This window comes from Microtus pennsylvanicus, chromosome 7 (genome assembly GCF_037038515.1).
Source record: "Microtus pennsylvanicus isolate mMicPen1 chromosome 7, mMicPen1.hap1, whole genome shotgun sequence".
NCBI classification, from domain to species: Eukaryota; Metazoa; Chordata; class Mammalia; order Rodentia; family Cricetidae; genus Microtus; species Microtus pennsylvanicus.
Window position 1 is genome coordinate 95,622,742 of NC_134585.1, and position 17,985 is coordinate 95,640,726.

General features: G+C 38.3%; 1 protein-coding gene across 3 annotated transcripts in view; it reads right to left on the bottom strand.

Annotated features, from left to right (window-relative positions):
• Positions 1 to 17,985, bottom strand: part of Arhgap29 (Rho GTPase activating protein 29) — a 68,261-nt gene that overhangs the window by 33,686 nt on the left and 16,590 nt on the right. For 2 of the 3 annotated variants that reach the window (XM_075981480.1, XM_075981479.1), the window contains exons 2-3: positions 17,015 to 17,251; positions 7,358 to 7,492 (exon numbers count right to left, since the gene is read on the bottom strand). In XM_075981480.1, coding sequence (XP_075837595.1) covers positions 7,358 to 7,492; positions 17,015 to 17,219 — 340 coding nt within the window. In that variant the 5' untranslated portion in view covers positions 17,220 to 17,251. Of the gene's footprint in view, positions 1 to 7,357; positions 7,493 to 17,014; positions 17,252 to 17,985 lie in introns of those variants that run through there. The other variant, XM_075981481.1, reaches the window with a different exon arrangement.

Below are 17,985 nucleotides of genomic sequence, written 5' to 3' on the forward strand. Positions count from 1 at the left end.
GCTCCCTGGACTACCACCCCTGCGCTGCTCAGCTTACAGAAGACGGTGAGGACGCTAGAAAGCCGCCCTCTGCTTCACTATTCATTTTAAAACTTGGCTGGAGTTTGAAAAATAGCTTCATCACCAAAGATTCAAATTTCATAGGTTTTTGTTTTTACCGAAATTGAATCAAATACGCAAATAAGGTTAGGAAGCAAGAACCCCTGAAATTACACCCAGAATTGCTATATGAATACATCTTTGTAGACTACGGGGTAGGGCACTCAGGTCCTTACTTTTCAAATTTTTCTAAATATCCCTTATAAAAAAAGAAAAACTTAAGATTCAGCAAATAATAAGACTGTTTCTAGATGTTTGCCCCAGTCAAGTTGGAGAAAAAGATTCTACTTCTGCGTAAAATAACCTAAAAAACAAAACAAAATCCTGTGCAAAACTGAAAAAGAAACCATTTCTAAAACATTAGATTATTAGGCAACAAAAGGCAGTAATCTTTTTGGTGTTATTTTTTTCAAGACAGGATTTGGGCTTCTGTGTAGACCAGGCTGTTGTGGAACTCCTGTAGAGCAGGCTGGCCTTCAGTTCAGAGATCCACTTGCCTCTGCCTTCGAGCACTGAGATTAAAGGAGTGCGCCGTTATACCCAGCTAAAAAGCAGTAATTTTTGAAAGACAAGAAACTAACCATGACAAGCTTAAAAACTGCCTCAGTTTACTGCCTAATATTATACAAAGTAGATTTCCAAAGGACATGTCCAGAGGTACTTTTTTAAATGTTATAATCTGAAGAATCAGTGAAGCAAGAGGACACAACAATTTTATTTTGTGTATGTATTTATAAATGTATAGAGCTGCAAAATTCACAAGCAAAAACTGACATAACTACATGAAAAAATATTATTTTCTCGGTGACAGAAACTTTACTACTCCTCTTAAAAAAGTGACAGAAAACATAAAATAAAGAAGGATATAAAATACTGAATGATTATTTATCAACCAGCTTGACAAGATAGATATTTTGTACATGGAGCAAAATGTACAAGACACAAATTCTTATCAAGTAAATGTTCAGTAACACATCCATAAAATACCTCTCAATAAACATAACTTATACAAATTATTCAAGATGTACTCTCTGATTACATGGAGTCCGATTAGAAGTAAATGAAAAAAATTCTTGAGCTCTCTGCCCATTTTTCTTTTGAAGAGGCAGCTTCTGCCTTCTCCTCTTCCCCCTTTCCTCTTTCCTTTCTTTCTCTATCCCCTCTATCTCTCTCTCTTTCTCTCTTCCCTCCATATTCTCCTTACCCTTATACCCTACCTAGTACCCATATATAAACTCTATACTCTCCCCCCAAAGAAGCAGTAATTCTGGAATACTTGGAAATTAACTGCATCTTTCTACGTAACCCATGGACTGAATACAAAGAGCGGAACTTGAAGTACTCTGAACAGAGTGGAAACGAATACACAGAGCATCAGAATCTGTACAGAAGATGACACAGGCAGAGAGAAGAATCTCAACAGGACAAGTGTTATCCTGACTGCGGCAACAGTTGCACAATAATGTGCATGCAGCAGCATTTATTAAACAGTAGCATTAAAACAGGAGCAGCTTGCTGTCTATCAATTAGATCTCAATAAAACCACTTTTAATTTTTCATTGGAGAGTACTTTATAACACTATCCCAATTGTTATAATTCTTCCTTTCCTATTGGTGTATCTTTTCATGACATTAAACACAACTGGGAGACACATTTATTATAATGACTGTAAAAGTAATGAAAGGTAATTATTTTGAAGCATCTTTCTTTGTCATCCTTTCTACTGAACGAGGTTTCAGTCACCTAGTGAGAATCCCAGAGAATGCCGTTCCCTCCCCTTCAAAGCCTCTCTGTATTCTAATGTGCTTCATCCTTGGGGCCCCTGCTCAGTCTCAGAAAAGTCTTTGGACAATAATATGCTTTCTTATTCTGTTTCTTCAGACCCCTGTACCAACATTATTTTTCAGTAAATGTCTGGGTTTACATTCTGATGAAGGAAGCCACAGACCATACAGAAAGGAATGAAAGTGCCTGTGTTCCCATAAAGCTTCACTTGGGCCTCCTAGCTCTCACTGCTGACTCCTGAGTAAGAAGACAAGTTCTACAAACAGCCTACCTAGGCTAAGCCTTAGCTCCTTCTCTTCTTACATAGGAAGCATTAACATCTGTAGCCCCAGTTTCCTCACTGATAAAATGGGATTAACTACAACTTCAACTTGCTGTGGGAACTAAATGGTCTTGGAAAACTAGGATCAAACAGCACTATCAGCAGCAACTTTCCAGAGGGAGTACTAGAAGTTTTCTTTACCTTACTTTAATATCCTTGACTTAGCTTCAACTTTCAGCTGTTCTATTACTTAATACACTGACAACCTTGGACAAACCTCTCAGGACACTTTGGCTTCCTTATCTGCCCAGGGAGAGCTGATCTGACAGGTTTATTAATCTCAGAATTGTGACGATTATGTGAGGTCATCCATGTAAAGAGCTTAACAACCTAAATAATATTAGCTATAATTACTAATTATTTCAAAGTTAACCACTTCCTTCCACATGAAATATTCTATTCTCTTAAAAGTTATTTGTTAAAATACATGGAAGAGTAAAGCTTTGGAGTTTGAGACGAGGGTTCAGTTCTGACCTTGACCATTTCCAGTGCTAAAAGATTACCTTAACTTACTGTCTTTACACGAAAGGCAACACATCAAGGCCAGAATGAGAAACATTAAGTTTCTTAGGGTACAGAGGCTGGGATCAGTAGGTAGGCGGACCCTTCCTCAGTCCTGCAGCCATCTGTAGACTTTTTACCCCATACAGAGCTCATCTTAGACTGTACCTTCTATAGAAGGTACCTCACCAGCCCAGAAAACTCCATCACTTCTGTACCACCAAGGAACCATTTGTCTGGTGCTGTATGCTACAGACTAACATTTACAATGGTTTCTTTCACGTTTCTTCTACTTCTTGCTTTTTCTTATACATTGCTTAGCTCCAAGTTTTGCTTCTAAAATGTTTCCTTTCTTTTCATTCTTACTACTACTACCGGCTTTATTAAAAAAAAAAACAACAAAAAAACACATTTTGCCTCTCTAAGCTTTAGATTTAACAAATAATACCATAAAACTTTAGGAAAAAAGGTCTAAAGAATGGTGAAAACAGAGTAAGGAAGGCAACTCTAATAGCTAAAACTCACGTTATTACAAAAGATTGATAAGTTAAGATGCAAAAATAAACCAAAAGATAAAGCACAAAATGAGTAAAGTTATAGCCTGCAGTGAATAAGCACAATTCTTAGTTAAGGGAGCCACCTTAGGGCTGGCAAGAGACTTGAACCTAGAGTGGCTCCCAGGAGCCCAAGGCGATGTCCCCAGTTAGTTCCTTGGGCAGCTGAGGATAGGGAACCTGAAACAACCCTATCCTATAGCAATACTGATGAATATCTTGCATATCACCATAGAACCTTCATCTGGTGATGGATGGAGATAGAGACAGAGACCCACACTGGAGCACTGGACTGAGCTCCCAAAGTCCCAATGAGGAGCGGAAGGAGGGAGAAGATGAGCAAGGAAGTCAGGACCACAAGGGGTGCACCCACCCACTGAGACAGTGGGGCTGATCTATTGGGAGCACACCAAGGCCAGCTGGACTATGACTGAAAAAGCATGGGATAAAACCGGACTCTCTGAACATGGCGAACAATGAGGGCTGATGAGAAGCCAAGGACAATGGCACGGGGTTTTGATCCTACTTCATGTTCTGGCTTTGTGGGAGCCTAGCCAGTTTGGATGTTCACCTTCCTAGACATGGACGGAGTGGGGAGGACCTTGGACTTTCCACAGGGCAGGGAACCCTGACTGCTCTCTGGACTGGAGAGGGAGGGGGAGAGGAATGGGGGGAGGGGGAGAAGGATGGGAGGAGGGGGAGGGAAATGGGAGGCTGGGAGGAGGGGGAAACTTTTTTTTCCTTTTCTCAATAAAAAAAAATAAAAAAAAATACAAAAGTTTCTGTAAATTATTTAATTTTAAAACTATCAAACACCAAGAGAAAATAGACCAATTCAAATAAAAGGATGTATACAAATGACTCTTGAAACATATTCAATTGCACTCACAATAGAGAAAATGGAGATCAAATCTACACCAAGACTAGGTAACAAATATTGACTACTAGCACTGCTGGCAGAGGCAGGGGAATCAGCCCCTTTCACATCATCAGGGGGCAGAGTCTTGGAGGATGCCTGGCAGTACCCAAACTACAAGCACACAAGCTCCCTCAATACCACATACTAGGAATTCGCAGGGCTTCACACAGAAGCAGCAGCAGGAAACAATGTTAGCATCCTTCAGGAATGAGCTGTTTAAATTGTAGTCTGTCACCATTATGTATAACCATGCAGTTTTGAAAAAAATAAAATAAAAACCAAAGAACTGGGAAACATTTTATGTGCAGACAAATGAACAAGCAGTAGAGTACTATCATTTGTTTAGCAAAGAGGTAAAGAAGGAGAACCTTACACATGTTTGCTTGTTTATGTATGTGATGTAACTCTGGAAAGATTCAAAAGAAATCAGTGACAGCCATGGTTTATCGCAGAGCCAGAATGAATGGCTAAGGTCTGAAAAAGCAAGCTTCACTACTGAATATCTTCTGGAGCCATTTGTATTTTGAACTGTATGAATGAACTTCATGTTGAAAAATTAGGTTTGCAAAAGAGAAAGATGAAGCTTCAAAAATGTGTGCAATTAAGGTTTTTCTTTGTCAGTTTGCTAATTTATAAATAGAGGGCAATAGGTAGATGAAAGACAGAAAAATTTCTTTTCATTTATACTATCAATATAAAACTGACCCAAGCAGTTGAAAATACTAAGTACATCATAAATTACTGATGTCTGTAGACATCTTTATCTGCTTCAAAAATAGTCTGTATCTCTCTTACCATATTGCAAATATTTTGTCAACTGAACTTCCTGCTTGGAAACAGAAAGAGACACAGGAACTACAAATCACTGCCAGCATGAATGGGAGAAAGCTAAGGACTTGTCTTTTAAAGTTATTATAAGGTAAATTCCATGTTTACAGTAAAAAAATAAAAAAAGGCAACGGAAAGATTCCGTTTTAAAACTAGATACAAACCGGTGGCAACACAAACAGGGCTATACAGCCCTCAAGTTATTCTGTATTATGTTTGTTTTTTTAAAATTTGTTTTGAATAATCTGGCAATTTTAAAACTGCCATTTGACAGTTAACGTGTCCAAAGTAAGATAGCCGCTCAGGTCACTGCGGTTTTTAAAGACATAACTGTAGTGAGCTAAGACTAATAATCTAGTTGACTCCTACATTCCTACACCTTCCTGATCCTGTCACACACTAGATTTTTTTGAAGTTTCTCTCCAAATGAAGAAAATAGGAGTGCACATTTACAGGGATCCCCTGCACCAAAGATGGAAATATCAACACATTTAGACTTTTGGTCTAAATTCAGAGAAATGGTTTTTACCTATTCCTTGCCTTTTCCGGCTTTGAAAAATAAATTCTGATTTAATCTCAACTTCTCAGGTCACTCAGTAATTTTGGAGGGCCTCAAAAACAAAACAAAACAAAACAAAACAAAAAACCCTTTTAAACATTTTCTGGTTTCACTGGAATCCTATAGAAAGTTTTCCACCAACAAATCAATTTTACCTTTCTCTTTCCAATTTCATCTAACACCACAGTAAAATAGTGGCAATAATTCTCAGTATAAGACCTTGGGAAATAATATTAAAAAAAGATTGCTCTACGTTAAGAGGACTCGCTTCAGGTCTGTTTCTGGAATGTGGACACCAGCCACAGGCTGGTGCACTCCTTCCCCAGGACATCCTGACTACACACAATAGCCACTGACAACAATTGAACTAAGTCGCTATTTCCAAGCATGGAAATTTTACTATCTATAGACACAAATTTCCATATCTAAGTAAAGTTAAATGGCACTTGTAAACAACCTACTTGAAAACAAATTTGGTTACTAAGCACATTTTTAAAAAGCACAAAATAAGCTATCCCTGTTTTCCACTTAAAATTGTCTACAGCACTTTTTCCCTCCCAGTGCTTCAAATAGAAAAAGGAAACCACACAAACAGGAAAAGTCTTAAGTCAGAAAAGAAATGTGTGTGTGTGTGTGGGGGGTGGATGGAGGGGATATAGGCTACATTTTTATTGAAATGTTTTTATTTCCTTTCTGCCTTTCCCCGAATATGAGCATGGTCAGCACCCTCACCGAGTTCTTTACACTCAGAATTCCACCAGGGTCCACCTACACTGCAGCCTCACCCTTGTCAGCAGCTCTTAGAGCCTGCACCCCATTGTCAAACTGTTGGGCCGGCCTCCCCTTCTGGTGAGTCTTTCTTTTACCTCGGATGGGCAGCTTACTACGTCACCTTGTGCCACCTTGGTGCCTCTGACCTTCCATGCTCACTGCTACTACTCCTTAGAGTGCCATTACTGGAAGCCATGCTGTCTTGTCAGTGGCATTTTTCGCTGATGAGCACTTTTTAAAACTTCGCACCTCTGAAACGGCATTTCTTCTCTTCCTGCCTGGTAGATGTTCCTCTAGCCTGTCCGTCTTGACTGTCAATCCTCTCTTTTCCTTACATCTTCAAACCCCTCCTGACAAATGCCTGACATCCTATCAGCTACCATATCCACCTCTACCTCAGGCTCACATCTTCAATTTTTATCTAGTCTGCTGTTTCTCACAATTTCCTAACCTAGCTCATACTCCCTTCACTCAGTCTTCCTTAAATATGTAGCCCAGAATACTTTTAACAATTTCAATTAGGCCAATGCCCTAATTCTCAACTCTGTTTTAAGAGTATAAATGTGTGTTTGTGTGTGTGTGTGTATCACACACACGTCTCCACACACACCTGATAAAATTGCAATTTCCTTTTCACATACCAAACTGAGCCTTGTTTTCCTCCATCTGGAGTTACAAACAACCATTTCTCACATGACTGTCTTCACACAGCAAAGGATCCGCAGAAAGTAATAAACAACCTTAGTGGGGTGAACTCACTGACAAAACTCAAGTTTTAAACATTGGTTGTTTGACTGAAGTAAGAATTTTTACCATGTCTAACAATTTTTATTTTTAAGATAAAGAAATCTTCAGGTGTTAATTGGTGGGTATATCCATATATCAAAATACACAAAATTCTTTGTTCAGACAAATCCTGCAATGCCATGAGGTGGCTCTACAGTCAGTATGAGCTAAATGTAAGGGTGTCACAGGGTCCTCTGGCCTCAGTGGCCCACCCTTTGTACACCTTCCTTACCTTTTACTTTTGTAGTAAGCATTTCTGCAGCATTGTGAAGATCTACAGAATTGAGGTTCTGATGCTTATTCATTATAGATTTTAAAACACGGAGAAGTTCATCCAGACGTATATGAATGACTTCTTTAAAACAGTCTTTAAAAGGAAAACAAGAAAATTAAAAATTAATTTACAATTCAAAGTTCAAGAAATCTAAGCTACAACAGACATGAAGATACTTTGTGTAAAAGCACTGGCTCTGTGACTTCAGCCTCTGACACGGGCAGTTCAAATTTTAACTATCGTAATTACACACCATGTTTAGCACTTTCAGAAAGTCCTTTGTCACTTAATTCATTAAGGATTTCAGGGCCAGATATGGTTGTGTAACCTTAATCCAAGCATTTGGGAGGTAGAGGCAGAAGATAGTAGGAGTTTAAGGTCATCTGCAGCTACTAGGGAGTCTGAGGCCAGCTGGGTCACACAGAACCCTGTTTAAAGACCACAGGCCAGGCGGTGGTGGTGGCGCATGCCTTTAATCCCAGCACTCTGGAGGCATAGGTAGGCAGATCCAAGCCAGCCTGGTCTACAGAGTGAATACTGTGACAGCCAGGACTACACAGAGAAACTTTGTCACAAAAGACAAATAGAAAACCAAAACCAAAACATCCAAAAATAGAACTAGTGGGATGGACCAGTGGGCAAAGGTGCTTGCTTGCTCTGAGGCCCTGGCAACTTGAACTCAATCTCTAGGACCTACATGAATGTAGCGAGAATCAATTCCCCAAAGTTGTCGTCAGACCTCCACATGTGTTCTGTGGCACAGATGCACACACAAGTGCATGCATGAACACAGTAACAATATGATGAACATAACAAAGAAGAAGCAATCAAAAAAGAATTTCAAAGGCCATCACAATGTAGCCAATTTAACACTATTTCTTTGTTTTTCCCTGTTTAAACATGCTCTTCAGACTTCTCAAGGTAAATAAATGGGGCCATTCCCTACCTTATGTCTTCAATATACATGGTAACAAACTCAAAATCCCTAAAAAGTCTGATGTGTTAACTAACCAAGTTTTAAAAAGCTAAGTTTCCATATTAGAATTAGTTCTCTGCATTAATTCTTAGTTAGAAACCAAAAATCCACAGGTATATATGTAAGGAGCATCATTTGATCTATACATTTAAAAACCTGGACATAAATTACTTATTATAAGATACACAGGTCTTTAGTTTTTGTTTTTACAAAAGCTAAATTAGTTGTTAATGATGAAACAATTGGGTGAACATTAAAAGAATCTAGACTTCTACCTACTCTTGCAAAAGTTCCAGCAGGCCCAGTATTCTTAGCAGTGTTCTCTGTGGACCCACAGACCTAACCCCAGTCCACTCCTGGTCAGAATATGCAGATCAGAGTGTCAGAGCCTCTGTGAAGTTGTGACCATGAAACTTCTCATCCAAACCAAAATGCTTGCTAGAGTACAAAGGGAGGGTGCTGTCCACAATCACACTAATATAACTCATCCGTGGATCATCATCCTAAGCAAGCCCGAATGTGTACTCATACTATCTTTAAAACTGTGAAAGAATGCTCCAAAGTTTGAAAAAACAAGCTCCTTAAACATTCCATCCTGACAGAATTTCTCCTTGTATAGTGCTAATGCTCAGTAATGTTTAGTAAGCACTTCGTACAGATTAGGCATACTTAAAAATATTTACGGGAAGCTGGGAGGTGGTGGTGCATGCCTGTAATCCTAGCACTTGGGAGGAAGAGGCAGGTGGATCACTGTGAATTCAAGGCCAGCTTGGTCTATAAGAACTAATTCCAGGACAGCCTCCAAAGGTACAGTGAAACCTTGTTTCGGGGGAAAAAAAAACAACAAAAAAAACCCAACAACAACAAAAATCAAGGGATGCTGGACATAGTGGCACATACCTTTAATCTCAGCACTCAAGAGGCAGAAGCAAACAAATCTCTGAGTTCAAGCCCAGCCTGGTCTACAGAGTGAGTTCCAGGGCAGCAAGGGCTACACAGAGAAACCCTGTCTTGAAACGACCCCTGATCCAAAAAAGTAAACACTGTCTTAAAATACTTAATACTATTTCATTTAATGTCCACAATCTTATTAAGCAGAAAATTAAAAAAAAACTATACAGATGAGAATACTAAAACACACTAAATTTATCAGGTTATTAAAGTGTAAAGCAAAATTTGAGCCCAGAGCATACAATTCCAGAATTCATGTTCTTACTGTTTAATTGTTTCTATTATTCTATTTAAAATCAATCAAAATTGGAAAATCAGTTATTTCATAATTAAATATTTTTAGAAACAATGAAAGATAATAAAGAAAAACTATCTTCAGAATAAAAAATAAATTCTCCCATCTCCAAACAGTCCCCTTACTAACACCACTATCAAGAAAGAAATGTGAGGATCAGGGCCTATCTGTTAAGCAGGTGGTCCCAGAGTGGCCCTTTAGGGAGAGGACATGGACTTGAGCAGGTAGTGTAGGGAGGACAACTGAGACCCAGACCTTCCTCTCTGCTCTGGAGCTTGTGGTGTGGTGGGTGTGAGCAGTTTCCTTACTACCCGCTCCAACCACCATGTGCTGCCCATCACAAGTCAGCCTTGAGGGCTATCCAGTGTGAGCCCGAACCCATGGGTCTCTTCAAGAGTTAGCTGCAGTGTACTCCCTACTAGAGGGTCTTTTGCTTTAATGCTGCAGCATATGCCAGTAACTAGAAGCATAAATGGTCTACCAGCTTGAAACTCCTCCTTTATTCCAACACAGTAAGCCCTACAAACAGACACTGAAGTTGTTCCAAACCCACATTCTGAAAGGCAGCAAATGAGTTGCTTAAAATATATTTCATAAAACCTCAAATTGTACTCCAGATACTTCCAGTTCCCTATGATTTAGTATGGACTTCTGAAAGTGTCTATAACCAACAGAGACGAGAATAAAGAAAAGGCTAATCATGAAGATTCATACTAGGACATTAATATATCCTGGTTAATACTTCACCAGAGACTTCACAAATCAGCAAGCTCTCTGCTATCTGTACCATGAACTGTTCACAGAAAAAGGTTTCACACCAAACATTCTTCCCTCTTGTAATAAAGCTACCTCAAAGTCTTTTTATGAAGTAAAGGTTTTCTATTCTATTATGCAACTGGCAACTTTTCAAAAATGGCCAAGGAGCTTAAACAGTTCCTTTAAGCAACACCAATTATCTCCCCTCCAAGAAAAAGAAACTAACCCAAATAAACAAAAGAACAGTGGCAAGATCACTTGAAGCAAAGGGCTGCGAGCACTGCTTACTACACACAGTGGAAACCTGCAGACTTAAACTAAAACATCCAACCCCAGGTCTCCACTTCATTGAAATGAAGTGCTGGGCTCCTTGAACTTGTATTCATCATCAGTTACAGAGAACTGGTAACAGAATTTCCTCTACCTATCTCATAAGGTTGCCGTGAGTATCAACTAATAAACATGAAACTGCCTTTTGTCTTAATGCATACAAATCCTTACTAGTAAACCCAAAAGCCATTCAAACAAAATGCCTTTGAAAATAGATATGCTGTAGCTGGGTGGTGGCGGAGCACAGCTGTAATCCCAGCACTCAGGAGGCAGAGGCAGGCGGATCTCTGTGAGTTCAAGGCCAGTGCAAGAGCTAGTTCCAGGACAGGCTTCAAACCTACAGAGAAACCCTGTCTCCAAAACCAAAAAAATAACAAACAGAAAACAGACATGCTTCACAGAGAATTATTTAGTAATGGATATATGTATAGTATGGTCCCACAATATCTGGTTAATTAAAAAGAAATAGTAAAGTTTGAATTTCATTCTACTGTAAAAATCAACATTAGTAAATAAATTGGAAATCAAATAATTGGAATATATTGCATTAAAATATTTCTGAACCTGTCACCTTACATTTACTATCATATAACTAAATACAAGGCAACTTCAGATGTAGTCACATTATAAATGTAATGACTGCCCTTTGTTTTTTGCTGTAAAAGAATTACAGCTGCAAACACAAGGAAGCCTAACTGCTCTTAATACTAGTTTCCTAACACAACAATGTTTGTGTGTCTAACCTTTAACGTGACAAACTGAATTTTAATTTATTGTTTTATCCATCTGTGCCATTTATTTTCTGCTACATTCAACTAATTAAGTGAAAACAGATTAACCAGCTCTACTTTTTGGTTCTTAGGCACTAACACAATACCATGGTGCTTATTTTATATTGCAAACACTTCACGGGACTGCTTCAATAAATACATGGAAAAAATCATGGTGTTTTCCTTGATTTAAAAAAAAAACTAATTTTTTGAAGAAAAAAAAAGGTTTTGCTATTTCAGCCTGAACAAAGTGAAAACAACAGGAAAAAAGCATCAGAAGTTATCAGGAACAATCCTACTTTTTGCTGTAATGACTTCTGATAGAGGATAGCTGTGAACTCTTAGGAAAAGCAGCTTTCTTCAGCTAGCTACTCAGCAACTCTAAAACCCTAACAGCTGACATCTAAAGCACTTACCCCAAGTTTTACATGAAAACCTCAGTAACAGAAACCCGGTGAGGGCAGTGCTCCTGCCACCTTTTCACTAGTAAAGGGTCATAACGAAATGACCCTGTTGTTAACAGAAATACCTTGGTTCAGGACTGCAGAGAGCCAGCAAGAGCATGCATAGTGAGGGCTCTGCAGCAGGGATCCTACCTATAGCTTGCAGCTGTTTACTGGGATAGGGTCTTGCTATACATGTAACCTTGAATTTGCCACCTTCCTGCCTCAGCCTCCCAAGTCCTGGGAGTATCACATCATCCATGAATTGAATCTTTATGGTAAACTGCCATGTGGATAAAGAAATTATAGATTAATGATAGATACTCTGCAACACATAATTTAGCAGGCTTTAACTTCCATTAAATATGTAAGTTGTTACTATAAATGCTGTTAAACCCTAGAATTTCCTTCTAGTCAAATGCAGAATACCAAAATACCATAAGAAGTGGTACAAGTGTAATAAATGAACTATTTGTATTCCACTCTTCATTTCTTAGAAATTTACTGTATGTTTTAGTCACTGAACCACACCCATTAACATTCACATTAACTTCTCTTAGTGGCACAGATCTGAAACTCCATTTAAAGATACTTCTCGGGGACAGACATAGAGCAGAACACAGGTAAGGGTAGCAGCCTAATGTTCCTAGTTTCTTACAAACTGGCAGACTGCGGGGCTACAATTAGCTGCTGATGGTAAAAATGGGCAGTCTAAGATGCTGCACATCCCACGGGGAAAGTGAGTTAACCTACAGGTCAGGATGTTAACTGAAACTGAATCCATGCAGAATGTATCACAACAGACCATGCTATTCATCATATTAACACTTTATTTAATGTCTGCTAGTCAATAAAACTTGCTTTACAAACTTAGTATTACTTCTTCTGAATATGGTTCTATCAAATCTAGAACCTAGGATTTGTTATAAGCCACAGCTTTAAGAACTGTGTGTCAAGTTTGTTTTTGTTTTGTTTTATTTTTCAACACAGGATTTCTGTATAGACCCAGCTATCCTGCCTGGAACACACTCACTCTGTAGACCAGGCTGGCCACAAGCTCACAGTGATCCACCTGCCTCCCAAGAATTAGGCTTAAAAATATGAGCCACCACTGGTTAAGAGTCATCTCTCCAGCCTCCAAAGTTGTTTTTGTTGTTGTTGTTTTAATTTGACAATTTAACTAATTAGTCTGACTCTCATAGTAAATGTTTTGTTGTTGTTGCTGGATTTTTTGTTTTGTTTTCCCCTGAGTCAGAGTTTCTCTGTATAGCCCTGGCTACCCTGGAACTCTCTCTGTAGGCCAGACTCCCTAACTCACAGAGATCCGCCTGTCTCTGCCTCCCAAGTGCTGGAATTAAAGGTGTGCGCCTCCATGCCTGGCTTCATTAAAACTTGTGTCTTCCATCCCCATCTATTTAAAAAACTTTGAAAAAGGAAAGGTGGGGGAGAAGAGAAGGTGAAAAGGGCGAGCATCTATTTGGTTTATTTTGTTTTGTTTTTTTGATACAGGGTTTCTCTGTAGCTTTGGAGCCTGTCCTGGAACTAGCTCTTGTAGACCAGGCTGGCCTCGAACTCACAGAGATCCGCCTGTCTCTGCCTCCCGAGTGCTGGGATTAAAGGTTGTGTGCCACCACTGCCCGGCTCAGCATGTTTACTTTTAATCTCCAGAACTAAGAGGCTCAGAAAGAAGTCAAGTTCAACCTGAGCTTCATAGTAAGACCCTGTCTCAAACAAAACAGCACAGCACAGTAAAAATGAGGACAAAGTAGCATACTTACAATGGCAGACTCCAATTAAAATTCATTAAAAATCATGGTATATAAACAAAAGCAAAGTTACAAGAACAATCACAACTTGTTTTTCCTATAAATGTATTTTATATAATTTTACGCTTTCAAACATGAAATAGCAGAAAAACTAAACATTTTGCAGTATTCTGTCTATGTAATTAAACAGTCTTAAAAATTTTCAAATTCCTAGATTTCAGAGGAATACTTCAAAACTACAATATAAAAACCTGGAGAGATGGCAGTTAAGAGCGTTTGCTGCTCTTTGCAGAGGATGTGGGGGCTTGGTTCCCAGCATCTGCATCAGGTAGCTCATAACTTCTATTACTCCAGCTCCAGGAGCATCCTACACCCTTTTCTGGCCTATGAGCACTTACCACATGTGGTATACACATAGGTAAAACAACTTATACACACAAAATAAGTCTTTTCTAAAAATTACTGCATAAACTAGGAGAACATTTGTGAATTTGTTATCTGGAGAGCAGAACAGATTATTCCTACAGGGTGGCGGGAAGGTGTGCAAACTTGAATTAAGACTTAAATTCCATATATGTTAATCTACAATTAAACATATAAATCTACATAATTAAATACAAAGTACATGCACATAAGTGAGTACCTTCAGTCTTTTAGTATAAGATGCACAATTTATCCCTTTAATTATTCATAATGTACCTTAATGATACTAGATAGAAATCTCAAACTTAAATTCCACACCTGCTAATGGTCTAAGACTACAGGGAAACCTCCCCTTAGAGATAAGCAGTGGAAGGAAAACCTAACTCATCCACATATCTTGGGTAGAGTATGGGTTCAGTCCGCAGATCTTTCACTTTAAGGAGTTCGTTTATTGTAAATTTAGAGTCAGCTAGAGCATGTGCAGATGAGATACAGGGGGCAATGGAGGGGGAGGGGGTGGGAGGAGGGAGGAAGAGCACACAGGAGTGAAACTATGTATCTCCTGTCTGTTAGGAATTCAGAGGTCTTTGATAATTACTTATTTCTTTCAATTAGTTCTTTAACAACTAAAGTGAACATCATAGTTCTGCTTAGGAAATAAATAAAAATTTGTCAAAAAGCTCACAAAAAAAACCTGAGTCTTGGGAGAAAAGGGGGTACTCTGTATTACAAAACCTGAAGATAAATAAATACACTGAACCATGTCTCACTTCAGCCTTTCTCCATTGCCTCTTCTTGCTCTACAGGAATTCACACACATATGTTCCTATGGGTGCACACATGCACATGTATGCTGTGTGTGAAGGCCTCAAGTTGAGCAGAGTATCTTCTGTGTGCTCTCTCCACTCTGAAGGTGTCTTACTGAACACACTCACCAGTCAGCTTGTCTCCAGTGTCCTATCTTTGCCACCAGTGCTAGAACTGCCTGGCTTCCACACTTTTATTCTCATACTTGTGAGGCAAGTACTCTATCACTGAGCTACTTTACTGTCGCTGGTTTGTCAATAAAAAACAAACAAACAAACAAAAAACAAAAAAAACCCCTCTAATTTAAAAGCTTTTGAGGTAGTAGTAATAATCTATTGTCTTAAGTACTAAAAGAATAATGTGCATACCAATCTTTAAATTAAATTTCACTGAATAAATCTATTTCCACGTACACCTTTTCTCAGTTTTGTTTTTCACAACAGGATTTTTCTGTGTAGTCCTGGCTGTCCTAGAACTTGCTCTGACCAGGCTGGCCTCTAACTCAGAGATCCACCAGCCTCTGCCTCTCTAGTGCTGGGATTAAGGTGTGCACCGCCACCACTACTACCACCACCACGAGGCCTACATGAACACTTTTATCTCAAAGAGTAGTCTCCTGTATCTTATACTTATGTAAGTATACAAATATATACTTTTCTTTCTGAGAACTGGTGAGAATCTTCTTAGTCTCTGGATTATCTACTCATACATTGAATGAAACTCACATTTCTAGATAAAAAGTGACACAACTTGCTTTAAACACCATTTTAAATCTGTGAACAAAAGATAACTAAACTTAACTGGAAACATTAAATTACACCGTACCATAAGCTGAGGTAAATAATATAATACCTAAGATATTTTAGATAACGTTTAAAATCAACCAGCAATAGACTATACATCAGAAAGAATAAAAATGACAACTTAAAAATATCCTAGCTAAAAACAAGACTTGATTATAAAGCCATACTCCTCTGACTAAATGGCAGGTTTGTTAGTGTGGAGATATACTGAGTATAGAAATGTGTTTACGGTGTCTTTCTAGCTTTACTGCCATCTACTCAGCCACAGTTAGACAAGATCAAGCTATTAAAATAAATAGGACTGTGAGCAATTTCTTTAATAATAGTTTCACAATCCCAAAGAATACATGATGGCAAGTGTAAATACTAAGATTTTGAACCTTTCATTTCAATTCAATTATTTTGGAAATTTCAGGCTGAAAATTATACTTAAGTTAGAAAGAAAACAAAGTCAGTACAAACCTAAGATGTAGTTTTAGAAAGTAAGTGTTCTAGTTATATGCCCAAACATATTTACTGAAATCTGATAAATTTCTATGAGGCCCAAGAGGGTCATATAAACAGCAGAGATCTTCAACCTCTGTGTCTGGAAATGCCACCGTGAACTGCTATTTATCACTAAAGAAGAGGATGGTCTCTCGACCGTTAATTTTCACTGACATCAAATGTGGATGGTCAAGTGGCATTGAAAGACTTAGGTTCTCTAATCAAGTCGGTGATATACAGTTCTTTGCTTCAGGAGAATCAACTCTCATGTTTCAATACCCATTCTAATTAGATAAGAGAATAAATTCTGTGCTTACTCCTTATTTCAGGAAAATTACAGATTATCAGAACATTAAGTTTATTATTAAGAAAAAAATTCATTGAGTCAGTTTAGATTAAATTTTGGCAAAAATATGAAAAGCAAACTTTAGACAAAAAGTGTCAGCAATGTAAATTACCAATGTTAGTTTGTCTGTCTGTCACAGATCAGTAAATGTTACCAGGATTATTAAAACTCCAATGTTCTCAAGTTCTGAGCCAATGTAAAAACATATGCAACTGCTTGAAATCCAAAACTATTTTTTCTTTTGTGCTCTTGTTCCCTCATACTTAACAAGGCTTTTATTATTATACTGTTATCTGATTACAAAAACATTTACATTGTAAGCATTTAACATGGGGGGGAGTAAAAAAATTAGTAATGAAGATTGCCCTGTTCTTGGCATTGCATGCATATTTATCCATGACTAGACTGATATTTAAGTTTTACAAACTAACCCATAACAATACTGAGAAAACAGTTGACAAACCTGAAAGAATAGCTTCTTTCAAATATAGTAACATATGGGAGAACTTCCTGATATCATTCACCAGCTCCTTGATGTATTCCGGATCAAAAATGGAGTTGGAACTTACGGACTTGAGCCCCATTTCAGAAGGTGTAATAGCGGCAGAGAGTTGGCCTGATGCCCAAACACGTTTTTTCTTTGCCTTTTTCTGTTTGTGAGCAATCATCCTCTCATTTAACAGTCAGAAAAACTGAAATCCTTGAGGGGACAAAAAAAGAGAGAGAGGAAAATACTCCATCAGCCAAGCAGCATCACACCAGGTTTCAACAATAGCCCACAAGCCACCTCAGCTTTCGAGTTTAGACAGAACACTCAACTACGAACAGCAGTTTCCATTAAATGTCTAAAATCTGACAATTCTCTCTGACAAGCAAACCCTAGGATGTGTAAGCTGCCTTTCTTTTCATTTCACAATGTGTGGGACCTGAGGTTCAGAGAGGAAAACATAGATATATTCTCAACTGATAACTTAAGTGAAAACCTACATCAGCTGTAATACCCGAATCTGTGCTCATAATTACTTGGCTTTAATTCTTTTTTTAGAATGATTTATTACTTTTATTTTTTGTACATTGGTGTTTTGCCTGCATGCATGTCACAGTTGTGAGCTGCCATATGGGTGCTCGGAATTGAACCCAGGTCCCCTGGAAGAGCAGCCAGTGCTTTTAACTGTTGAGCCAGTTCTCTGGCCTCTGGCTTTAATTTTTAAGATACAGATTTTTTTTTTAAACGTAAAGATACTTCTGAAGCATCACTTAGAAGGAGGTCATATTTTCCCTTTGCAGAATTGCCTTCAAAACTAAAGATGAGACATATTTTGAGAGAAAAGTTTACCAGATCTTAGTCTCCTGCTTACTGTGTGACCTCACAAGCTGTTAAATCATGTCTTCACTGTGCTATGCTCATTTATGGAGAACATACTGACCACACCT